This window comes from Cyprinus carpio, chromosome B24, assembly GCF_018340385.1.
Source record: "Cyprinus carpio isolate SPL01 chromosome B24, ASM1834038v1, whole genome shotgun sequence".
NCBI lineage: Eukaryota > Metazoa > Chordata > Actinopteri > Cypriniformes > Cyprinidae > Cyprinus > Cyprinus carpio.
Window position 1 is genome coordinate 21759636 of NC_056620.1, and position 12772 is coordinate 21772407.

General features: G+C 39.8%; 1 protein-coding gene across 4 annotated transcripts; it reads right to left on the reverse strand.

Annotated features, from left to right (window-relative positions):
• Positions 1–5497: 5497 nt before the first annotated feature.
• LOC109088576 (leucine-rich repeat-containing protein 4B-like) lies at positions 5498–12340 on the reverse strand. 4 transcript variants are annotated; one of them, XM_042752290.1, is made up of 6 exons: positions 11764–12340; positions 11587–11661; positions 10724–10785; positions 9079–9218; positions 8690–8960; positions 5498–8056 (listed from the first exon to the last, which is right to left on the reverse strand). In XM_042752290.1, exons 5-6 carry the CDS (start codon positions 8930–8932, stop codon positions 6125–6127), a joined length of 2175 nt encoding a protein of 724 aa, XP_042608224.1. In that variant the 5' UTR covers positions 8933–8960; positions 9079–9218; positions 10724–10785; positions 11587–11661; positions 11764–12340; the 3' UTR covers positions 5498–6124. The 4 variants fall into 4 exon arrangements, with proteins under 4 accessions (XP_042608224.1, XP_042608225.1, XP_018958289.1 ...); XM_042752291.1 differs by lacking the exon at positions 10724–10785 and having other exon boundaries at positions 9086–9218; XM_019102744.2 differs by lacking the exon at positions 10724–10785.
• Between the last annotated feature and the right edge of the window lie 432 nt (positions 12341–12772).

A 12772-nucleotide genomic window follows, 5' to 3' on the forward strand; every position in this document is an offset into this window, starting at 1 on the left:
GAATCTGATTAACAACAACTGCCGATAACTATCCCATATATATCAAATATAACAAGCCAACATAAAGACAGTGACCTGAACCTTCAGAGCTCTGGAAACAGTACGCAGTCACTACAGATGGTAAAGAGACACAGCCGAACGTGTCTGTCTGTCTGTCAGTGGGACACGAGAAAGTGGAAAAATACAGTAAGGCATACAGTCAGTCAGTCAGCGACCGGTGTTGTTGATGAATGTTTTTTAAGAGAGAAAGAGCTATATGTTGTTGTTCTACATCGCTTGATTAGCAGCTCCCCCTCACTCACTCCTCTCTGAAGGACAGAGGGTTTCCCACATTTCACAGTTGCTATGGAAACGCTGCAACCAGAACAGGGAGTGTATGCAGGAAGTGTGTGGCGTTTAGGTGAGGCCGCAACCAAACCAAGATTTCCCACATACAGTTTTCAGGAATATTCAGTGGCTACACGCTGATCTTTAGTGATTCTGAAAAGCCTCTTCTGCTCACCTCAGCTGCATTTGTTTGATTAGAAATACAGTAAAAGCTGTAATATTATTGCAATTTAAAATAACTCTGTTCTATGTGAATATATGTTAAAATGTAATTTATTCCTGTGACCAAAGCTGTATTTTCAGCATCATTACTCCAGTCTTCAGTGTCACATGATCTTCAGAAATCATTGTAATATGATGATTTGCTGCTCAAGAAACATTCCTGATTATTATCAGTGTTTAAAACACTCGTGCTGCCCAATATTTTTGTGGAAACGGTGAAACACTTAAAAGTTTGGGGTAGGTAAGATTTAATAAAATAAATAACAATAAAATAGTTAACAATAAGGATGCATTAAATTGATCAAACATGACAGTAAAGACATTTATATTGTTACAAAAGATTCCGTTTAAAAAAAAAAATCTTATATTGATCAAATAATCCTGAAAAATAAAATGTATCAGTTTCCACAAAAATATTGTGCAGCACAACTCTTTTCAGCACTGATAATAATCAGAAATGTTTCTTGAGCAGCAAATCAGCATATTAGAATGATTTCTGAAGATCATGTGACACTGAAGACTGGAGTAATGATGCTGAAAATTTATCACAGGAATAAAATATGTGACAATATATTCACAAAGCAAACAGTTATTTCAAATTGTAAAAATATTTCACAATTTTTCTTGTATTTTTGATTAAATAACTGGAGCCTTGGTGAGTGTAAGAGACTTCTTTTATTAAATAAATCGTAACTATCCCAAACTTTTGACCTGTAATATACTGTATGTCATATATTCCATACATTACAGGTCATACTTGTTTTCTGATTTTGTATATAGATTTATTTACTTCTTTTAGTAGCTTTGCAATAAGTGGGATGATGTACATTCATCCGGTCATTATCACAAACAAGACCACATCAGCCTGTCAGGTGTGTTATGCTGTAATGAGCGACTGACTGTACATTATGTTAGTGAGTGAAAATCAAAACAGCTTGATGTGGGTTCCCAAATGCTGGGTTTGCACAAGGTCATGAGAACATTAGTTGTTTGCAAATAATAAAATGCTCACTATAAACATGCACAGTTAGGATAGCAAAGTATTTTCTTATTCAGGCAGGTTTTTTATATAAAAAAAAAAATCAATGTTGATTTTTAAGGGCTTATTTTTACTTGTATGATAAATAATTGAGCTCAGTGTCCGACATATAATCTAGCTATTAAACATTTGAGTACCACTAATTTAATCCTTCTGCAGACAGATAGATTGAATATCAACAGTGCTGTAAGCAATTTTACCATTTTCCAAACTTCCAAAAGACCATTGCTAAATTAGACCACACCCCCTTTCCAAAACCCCGCCTTCTACAGACACGTGTCACATGCAGACAGTGTTACTGATTGGCTATGAAAAAACTGCACAGGCCACAGAATCTTTTACACTTCAAAAATATCTTATTTACAACACCTTTATAAAAAAGGCGAACATAAAGACACGTAGTCAGAGTTCTAAAGCCAAAAATGTCCATGTTTTATTGATAAAGAGCATCTGTGTAGCGAATAGCATAGTGCAGAGGCTCACACGCACAATTAAGCATTTGCCACAACCTTTGACCTGGAACTGCTGACCAATCAACTAGCTCTCCACAACCAAACCACACAGCATCAACTGAGAAAAGAAAGCAAATGAACTCAAAATACTCAGTACAAATAAATAGGTAAACAGATGAAGAACAGATCTAATTGGAACAGAGCTGATATCAGCGGTACTGTAATTGAATATTTTTTTCTTAATGCAAAAAGATGAACTTTATTTTTATTTTTTTTATTTTTTTTGAGGAGTGTGTTGTCCTAAAGATAGAGATACAGAGAAACATACGAGTGAATCTCAAAAAAAATGGCTAAAAACTGGTGAAATTACACCACAAAATTTTATTATTCAGCCTATTTTGAGCTTCTTTTTTTTTAGCAATGTGACATTTCATCAGAAAAAAAAAAACTGCAACAAAAGAAAATCATTCTCAAAATTGCAAAAAAAAAAAGTGTAATATAATGTTACTGTTTGATGTACACACTGTTTTTTATGCAAATTTACATATTAAAAATTATATTACTTTCCTGTATTATACACAGTAATGAGAATCTACAATACAATTTGAAAATTACAAATAAAATATCCATACTGCACTAGTGGTAAAATTACCTTGATTATCATAAAATGAAATGTCACAAAAAAAACAAACAAACAAAAAAAAAAATCTTAATTGTCCAAATACAAGGATTCTTTTTCTATATGCAAAATACAGTTCTGTTCATTAGATGCTTGTGTGGTGAAATATGGCCCTTCTTCATGAGATTCACACATGAATAGAGGGAAAGAGAAATGCAGACAGTTTCCAAAAAGCTTTGTTCTGTTTCAAATCCTGAAGAACACATGTTCTGCTAATGGCAAGTCAAAAAATAGAGAATATTTACATCTTTAGATTATATACATGGCAATAGATGAACACATGGTCAGTGTGAGAAGGTGATCGAGAGAGCCACCACATTAAGAGTCTACAGTGATGACACCGCTTCATTTAATACTCCTAATACAATCTTTCTGTGCTGATTCAGAAACAGCTTCAACACGGGTCTCAGCCCCAGTGTCTTCATCTCACAGCCAGTGAAATCAGCTTAGAGCAGCTTCCGAAAATGGGGAAAGGTTTAGCTGAATTGTCTCTCAGTAGCCATAAGGGGTAATGTGTTTTTGCTGGCCACAGAGAGGATGCATAGATGAGAACAACCTGCTACGGGATGACACACATCTGAACGTTGATGTACTGATTCACTGCCTCATGATCTTGGGCAGGTAAGCATTTGGACATTTAACGTTTCACAAGTTTGCTTGTATAATAAAAAAAGAGGTATGGAAAGGCTCAAAATGCAAGTCTGGACTCAAGCAAAGACTCCATTTGTGGCTTTTAGTGGATGTTTGCTATATGCTGGTGTACTTATAAAAAAAAATCTCCAAAATGATCAGGTACATATGCATTTACAAAAAACTTCAGACAGTCTCTTTCAGGAAAATGAACCGACTGCACTCAGTTTCATGTGCAATAAAATACTCTAGAATAAGAATCTTACTCATGTAGCAAACTGAGACTTGTTTGTAGAAACCGGTTGTTCATGAAGCGTTAGGACTGCATTTAAAATTATACGGATGTGTTTTGACAAAATCATTCAATTTGCTAACGTTAAATAGCCTAAATGTTCAAATATTCGATCCGAGGTCAATGCAAATATGTACACCTCAAGATATGCGCGTTTCAGTCTTTTCTGGTGTCGAGGACACAAAGCGAGGCACGGAGAATGCTTTCCTTACTTTAATTAACTATTTTTTTTATTTTTTGATGATGTAGTTATTATGTTCTTATGTTCTGCATCAGCAGATGAGGGTCAGGTGCTACAATAAGCTTTTAAGAGCATTTCCTGCTAAGCGTGTTTATGTTGTTTGCTAAGCAACTCCACTGGATATTCAACAAACTCACAATCAGCTTTCATACTGTAGGGAGAAATATAGGAAAGCAATGAAAGCAGCAGAAAAAAAATATAGTTCGCCCTATAATTCCATTATGAAGACTAGCAGCGGAGACATCTGAAGGACTGGTGGGATATAATGGAAAAACTATGTATAGCACTTGTGTCCTTAATCAAACGTGATCAAATGAAAGCAGAAAACAATTGCCCGGTTTGATTTAAGAATTTTCCCAGCATTTGAAAAGGGATGAATCAATTTTTAACACCAACAATCTGATAAAAGATAATGAATTTGTAAATTAAAAACCGAGTAAAGTTTAATGCAGCAGTTACAATAATACACGTATACTGTACTTAATCCAATAATGGCACATTGCACATTGTTATTATACAACTTCTTCAAGACCATTCAAGGATGAATAGAACGCTTTATGTAGTCAGCAGTTGTCGCATGGCTCCCACGAAGGACCTGTCAGTCCACGAATCTCTTCAAAGAAAATACTCTCTGAAAGTGAGGCAGACAAGTTTTTCCTCAAATGGTTGACTAACGTTAAATTTGAAGCGGCTCAAGAGCGGTATTATTCCCATTCCCTGAACCCTGATTCCCAAACCCAGCGATTTGGTCTATAAACAGTATACTTGAAAATCTTTACATTAGATTACATGTCATATTGCAAAATCTTTCATCAGAAAAATCTGGACATTTTCACAATGTCTTTCATTCTCTCTCTGTTAAAAATCTAAAATTTTTAATGTCGGCGAAATCCCCTGTGCTGCGTATCCCAGTATATTTCAAAGCTTTAATACAGCTTATTTTAAAGTCAACATGAACTCAAAATGGACGCTGTTTACGTTAACGCACATTTCTTACTGTGCACGAGTCATCTGTGCACGTTATGCCAAGTAAAAAAAAAATATCTTCAGAATCTTTTATCAAAATGTAACCTGCTCCACCTCTGAAATGACTTTCCGGTTCGGCTAGCGTCTCAAATCCCTCCTGACTCCGTTCCGGTATGCCTGCTTTTCACGATCCAATCAATTCCTGAAGAATAGAGTCAAGTCCCACCCTGCGTCCATTGAATATCCTGTTTCATACTACAGTAGTTAAATGTTGCGTTTCATGTTGACTTTAAGTCCAGAGACGTTCTGCACACATCAAATGCCAGTAAAATAGCCCTTACACACTTTTACTCTTCAATTCAGGCGAAAAGACAAACATATGACACTCAAGATCTCTTCGAACGCAGATATGCACAAAGAGTTTGCACTACTGCGGCAGGTACTGTGGTACCTTTGCTGAGGACAGCAGCCAAGTACTCTTATTGTTCACATGGAAAGGCTTCTTCTCTCTGCCCTCTCCTCTAGGTATGATGAAAGTGTATGTCACCCTGAAACTGGTGTCGTTAGAGTTCTGAGCTTATGAACTGATCCTTACTTGTGCAAGATTCAGAAAGTCATCATGACGCAGAGTGAACATGAGCATGTGTTCTGGATCACAGCAGTTTAAGTCTTTATTTCTGAATTAGTCTCAGGTAATACTGTCCTTTACACACACACTCACTCACACACACACTCACACACATACACACGCGCACACACACACACACACACACACACACACACACACACACACACACACACACACACACACACACACACACACACACACACACACACACAGGTACACTACCTACCGAGGTGAGTACAATGTATAATGATGTCAACCTCTGGGAAGTGTAAATGTGTGTATGCTTTTATACAGGTCCGTTAGCTGCTGTACATCGGTGTGTGTACTCGGTGTCGCTGGACTGTGGTAAACCAACACTTAAGTAATTACACTACTTCAATATAGACTATTTTTTTTTTTTTTTATATGCGGACACAACTCATAAGAACTGCAAAAAAGAGGCTTGCTTTGGCACGTATGTACTCAACAGTGCCTTGTCCACTTCATTAGTAAAAGCCTGTCTCTCTCTCCATCGAACGGAATATTCCATATAATCTGTTGGAAAGGGATGGAGTTCCAAAAGTCAAAGACCGCAGAGACTCGACAGTCACACTGCCTTAAAAGTCAGTCTACTTCCCTTCCTGCGTGTGCACGTGTATGCGAGGGTAATCAGATCTGGGTCTCCTGAACGCTCTCCTTGGAGCCATTCGATAGCAACAGTGGCTCAGTCTGCATGTTGGGAACGTGACTAAGACCTTTCAGAGTTCCATGGATGGTCATCGCCATTGGGATGCGAATTGGCAGGGGAGGTGAGGTCGAGCTAGGGTTGGAGGGATCACCGGAAGTCCCCATTTTCATGGTCGAAGCCTGGTTTTGGGAGGAAGGGTTGGGTTTGTTGTTGAGCATTCCAGAGGGCATGTTCAAGCCTAGCACGTTGTTGTTAAAGTGGTGCGGTTTGTAGTAGTGGTTCAGGTGGTCTGCTTGCCCAACGCTTGGCAGGGTCATGATCTCAGGATCATGATTTCTCTGACTCTGCCCACTTCCTCCACCAGATCCTGCTCCCATGTGGACGGTGCTCCCTCCCGTGATGCCGCTAGCTCCACCGGCAGATCCGATCTCATCCTCGACGTTGATTATCTCGATGGCGCGAGCCGGGCCGTGATGTTTGTGGAGTTGGTGCTGCTTGCGAAGCTTGTAGAAGACGACCAACATCACTGCCGCCATGAAGGTGATGGCCACAAAGCAGCCGATGATAATCTTGGTCGTCTTCATTACATCCTCAAGACCCGACAAGTTGGCGACGTCCGTGATGGAGACCGTGAACGGGCGATCGGGTGCACGCGTGGCTCGAGGCGACAAGGAGGACAGCATCGAGCCAGTGGGACCCACTGATGCAGATGCAGCCGTTGGGCCTGGAAAACTAATAAACGTTTCATTGACAAACTGCCGTGCCGAACCGTGGCCATCTTGCCCAGTCTCTACAGTCTCAACGGTAACAGTTGTGAAGTAGCTGTAGCCATTGCCTGAGTCAGGTGCAGAGACGTTCAACACAGCAGTTGCTGTGGTGTTGCCAGCAGAATTGGTGACCATACAGGTGTAGGGCCCGGTGTCTTGCATGGTCACGTTGGTGAAATTCAGGGTTCCATCATGAAGGACCGAGATCCGGACCTTGTATGCTCCATGGGTCATCAAGGTTCCATTGGGGGTCAGCCAGTTAACGGAAGTCATGGATGTCCCAGTGCGGCATTTCAGCTCGGCTGCCATTCCCTCCGTCACGTTCAGGTCGGTGGGTGGCTCCACGATCACAGGTGCGTAGCAGGTGAAGTCTCGCTGGTCGAGGTCACCAATGTACCTGCCCTTAGTACCTGGTGGGGCATGGCAACGTGCACAACAAGTGGAGTTATCAGGCACAGTTTCTTTAAGCCACCAGCTCAACCACAGAACGTCGCAGTTGCAAACCCAAGGATTGTGGTTCAGATGGACACGCTCTAACTGCTGCAGTGGAGTGAAGAGATCGTGGGGCAGCGAATGCAGAGAATTATGGGACAGATTGAGCTCCTCTAGGTTTTTGAGGTCATCGAAGGCATTCCTCTCAAGGACAGATATCCGAGAGTGCATGAGCCACAGTTTGCGTAGAGACACCAGGCCTTGGAAAGATCCGGGACGCACCACTCCCAGCTGGTTTCCGGACAGCTCCAGTTCCTCTAGCCTCACGAGAGGCGTTAAGTTGGGTACATCCTTAAGCCCACACATGCCCAGATTCAGGAAACGTAGGTTCAGCAACCCTTCGAACGCAGCCTCTGAGATGAAACTGAGTTTGCGCAGCTCGCCAAGGTCTAACCGTCGCAGGGACGGCACGCGGTGGAAGGCGTACGCCGGGAGTGTCTCTATGGGGTTGTTCCTTAGCCAGAGTTCACGCAACTTGCTCAGGTACTCAAACGCCTGTGATGGTACCAGTGGTAGTCTGTTGTCAAAAAGCTCCAGGGTGATAAGATTGGGAAGGCCATTGAAAGCTCCCACTTCTATCTGACGAATCTGGTTCTTAGACAACTGTAAGATTTCCAGATGATTTAGGTGCTTGAAGGTGTCTGACCTGATCACCTGCAGAAAAAGAGAGGAAGAGAATATAGTAAGTTATAACAGCCTACAAATTAATGAACTGGGTTACTGCATCACTACTCCTACAGGTTTGCTTGTTCTGCAGCAATATGAGCGATTAAGATTGCTGAATGCCTTTGTGTTAGTATACATACACAGGAAAGGTGCATCTTTGTTATTTTGTTGCTATTTCAGTATATGCGTATGCATGACCATCTGTCACTCTGTGTTCGACTGAAGATGACTGGTTTACAGTGCTAACTAACAGAGCTCGTTGACCAAGTATCTTTAGCACAAGGGCTAAATTTGTGTTCCATTTTGAATAGAAATAGCAAATATGGCAGTTCAGTGAATATCTTGGGTTCTTGCGTTATCACCCCTGGTTGATTGGTTAGAAGTTTTAGGATCAGCACACCAATGAGATGGTTATCTTTTGGAGCAACTTTTTAGGGAGTAAACTGGTCCATAATTGATTTTCTTTCAATTTTAATCAGTCCCTTTTTCTAACAATTAAATGGTGGCTGCATGGTTGTTTCTATATAATTTCAGTTGTAGTTTTTTGATAGAAGGATGCGTTTATGTCCAGTTCTTGGAGAAAATGTCCTATAGACCTATTTAGGGTATCAGGGAGGTTACCTGTATGGAGTTCTCCTGGAGGTTGAGGTATCGAGTATTGGACGAGATACTCTGTGGAACTTCATTTAAGCCTTTTCTGGTACAGATCACTCGACTGGCTTGATTGGAACAGCTACAGGGAGAAGGGCAGGCAGGACTGGCTTCGGCCAATCTAGGTCCAAGGAGGTGTGGCCACAACAAAAGCTGGACCAACCAGATGAGGGGGGAGGGGCTGAAAAAGCCTGTTACAATAGCAGCCTGCATGGCAACTGAGTCATGTCCTGCCCCTTTCCTAAAACAAAAAAAAAAGGCAAACAGTGAGTGCCAAAAACCCTCAGAACTTCTTAAATGGAATGTGTATTTTCAATAATGACATCCACAAAACAAGAGAGAGAATTAACTTTTTTTACGATTAACTTGTGGAATCAGGTATCTTGTGGCATCAAAGTGTAATCCACACAGTCTTCAACAGAACTGGATGCTGCTACGGGAGTCTTCTGCTCAGAATCATCACAGTCAGCACTGGTCTTGCTTACTGAAAGAAAATACACTGGAGGGGGAACGAGAGAGAAAAAGGACGAGAGGGGTCAAAAACTGCATATATGTACAGCTTATCGTATTTCATATAGCTAAGGGTGTGAGGGTCAGTACATCAGCAAATTAAAACTCTGACCTGTGCAATTAAATGTTGTGACCTCTAGCCCAACCGGAGTAGAATTTAATTTCAGTTAATTTCCACTATTTTTTTTTCTGCTTATTTTAGTATAGGTAGTCATAATTGTAACACAAAACGTATTAATTTCTTCACGTCCATGCAAAAAAACTTCCAGATTTGGACTGGTCTGGCCTTGGGTTTTAATGTTTATTTAACTAGTGGTTCAGACTGGTTGAAGGCTACAGGTTTTCATATTTGCAAATAAGTTTTCTTTATCAAATGTGCATTGATTTGTGGTATTGTAAATATAAAAATAGATTATTAGAGAGAAAAATGCTAATATACAATAACACAGCATTTACATTGTTACTAGGAAACAGACATTCATTACAAAGAAATCTGTGCATGCAACCGCTGTGCATATGAGTTCTACAACTGAAGAGGAAAACAACTCTCATGTCTGAACACTGATGTTTACTATGAATAAATACAGAATAATGCTGATATCAAATGACCCATGACGAATGTTGGATGACAGTAATGCAATAGCAGCAGAATTTGTTTGTATAAACAGCCTTACAAATAAACATTTAGGCAGAATGTTGTTTTAGCATATTCTAACAGACGATAAATATGCAAGAATGTCAGTAAATACTGCTTATATTTAAATAAATGATGCTGTTTTTTTCCCTGAATTCTACTCACTTTTTTATTAAATTCTACAAAGAAAAAAAGTTAAGATCTAGATCTAGATGTAAAGTAGGCAATTAGACCCTTATTATAGGGTGAGACCTGGTACTGGTCATTTTTCTAAGCCAAATATCATCTTTACATCTACCACAATATGCTGATTACAATAAAAAAATAAACTCATCCAACAATCCTGGCAAAGCAAGAAAAACATGTTTACATGATATTTGAAATTATTCAGTTTTTCTCGTTTATAATGCAAACAGTAAAAATAAAAATTTGGGAACACAAGTAAAGGGTTTTTTTTTTTTTTTTTTTTTTTTTTTTTGCAATTTTGCAATGCAATGCAAAATTGGGGTAATAGGCAAAAATGTAGGTGTACAGATATATGTCTTTTTTCTTTAAACTATTTATGACATTTATCAAATTACAAAAAACACCTTACATGACCAAAATTGTGCAAAAAAAAAAAAAAAACTACAAACCCCAGGCACAGGAAAAAACATATTTACGTGAGATTTGAAATTATCATGTTTTTTTTTTTTTTTATCCATTTTGACATCAAAGCATAATCAGGCATGCGCAGAACACATGCGCATACTGAAAAGCTTTCAGAACACCGGTGAGGGTATTTACATGCAGATCGAGGTAATGAGAGAGAAAAAAAACTGTGTAAAAAAACAACCTTTAGCTGATAAAAGAACACTTACTAAGTAAAACCAGAGTAGGATTGTGCGTGTAAACGCGCTCGTTGTCTTACATCAGGAAAAATCTATTTAAAAAAAACACAAAGAAAATCATACAGAATTCTAAATAAGATGGTCTCTTAATATGGCTTTAACATCTTTGTCCAGGCGCATCTCGCTTGTGTGTGTGTGTGTGTGTGTGTGTGTGTGTGTGTGTGTGTGTGTGTGTGTGTGTGTGTGTGTGTGTGTGTGTGTGTCACAGGTGCGGTGGTGCAGCTTCACTGTAACCATGACAACGCTAAATTGATTTGCAGATGCTGGGTGTCGGAATCCGGTTGGGTGGCGGCGCTCTGTTTGCACTACGGCTTCGTTAAAACCAGCCACAGGCCAAAAAAACCGAGTCGAATGCACAAATTAAACATCTATTTCATAAGCCTTTATATTGATTGTTAATTAACCTTCATAGGACGTCATACGCGGCGATCTCCATCATGACAGACCGCGTCCGCAGTGGGTCTGTTGCTCTTATATGAGAGAAAATCGGTGCATCTGAATGCGTTAGTGACTGCGGCGTCTTAACGGAGACCGTCGTACGCGTGTGAAATACACAAGTGAGGCCCTGACACACACACACACACACACACACACACACACACACAGGCGCGCTCGCTCCCTCGAAGACGCGCAACAAAATGGCACACGGGTGTCTGTGTAATTCACGGATAATAAGAAAGAAAAATGCAAATCAAGCCGAGCCGTCATTTACATCGCCAACAGCCAAATCGCCGTAATTCCAAACGGTCAGATGCATTTCTATAAATAAATATCGAAATAAATAAACTTAGCTAATTAAAGAAATAAAACGAACAGTGAATGAAAGATCTTACCGTTCTTCTCTCATGCATCCATCATCATCCGGATCCACTTCTAATGAATCATACACATCATAACCATGTGGAAGCCTATTAAATCAAATCAATGCGCGTCAATCATTCAGCATGAACTATGATCAAATGCAATTCACAGCATTTGATATCTTGCATCAGATCAAATGCATGTCGTACCTTTTCCTTTCTCCACGACGGATCTTCTTCTAATGATTTTTTTCCCCCGTTGATTTGGTGTCTCTCACAGATCCGGAGCGCGTCAGTGCGCGCCGACACGGTGAATAACGGTGAATATATAGTTAACAGATCATAAAACTGCTGGAACAAATACGATGCAATCGTTCGCCGTAAAGTGTGAAAATCGAATGTAATTTGTTTATCCGGTGTATGAGGCGTACAAACCTACTGGCGCATTTTTCTAAGTGTATGCAGGCAGATCGTGCGCGTCGTGGCCGTACAGAGGGACGGATGCTGCACCCAACGCAATATCTTACGTAAAGTCCGTAGCGACGGTCCTGAATACAGCGACCAGAACGCTGAAGAACGGACCACTGAGACATGCACAAAACACACCTGCTGAAGCCTGTTTCCATACAGCCATGCATTTACACATCAATCCGTGCATCGGTCCATGCATTCATCCTCGCTTTCATCTGCAGGATGACACTCAGATCATTTAAGGTGGATTCGAGATCCTAATTATACACAACTAAAGCTTAACATAAAGATTTAAGATGGTAATGCTGTTTGTCTAAAGCAGTGGTTCAGAGTTCACCCTGGACATTACATCATTACCTTATCTTAAGTAAATAATCATAGCCTTGAATCATAGCCTTGATGTGTGCTAGCACCCACCATGTTGTAGCTCCTGGTTTTGTTAACTGTTGTGTGCCCCCGCCATTAAATTTTTTGGACCAAATTCACTCTGTGATTCAGACAGGGCAAAATAAATATCGCTTTCATGGGATGAATATTTAGTTCACAAAATGTCTTTAGTAAGTAACAGCATTTTGACATGAAACAAATTAATTTCATCCACAAAATTAGGCCCCATAATGAGACACCCTTTGAAAAGCACTTATCTAAATGATGTTTAAATTGCTAGTTTTGTAACTTGAGCTACATATAAACAACATTTATATTTGTTGTTATCATTAGATGTTGATATCTATGTGTTTGTAATAGA

What these genes read in the sequence shown, in the direction of transcription:
- LOC109088576 (XM_042752291.1), bottom strand. Translation starts at nt 8,932, where the DNA reads ATGCAGGCTGCTATTGTAACAGGCTTTTTCAGCCCCTCCCCCCTCATC. An exon ending in TCCAGGAGAACTCCATACAG is followed by an intron (nt 8,057 to 8,689) that starts GTAACCTCCCTG and finishes CTTTTTCTGCAG; the next exon opens with GTGATCAGGTCAGACACCTT.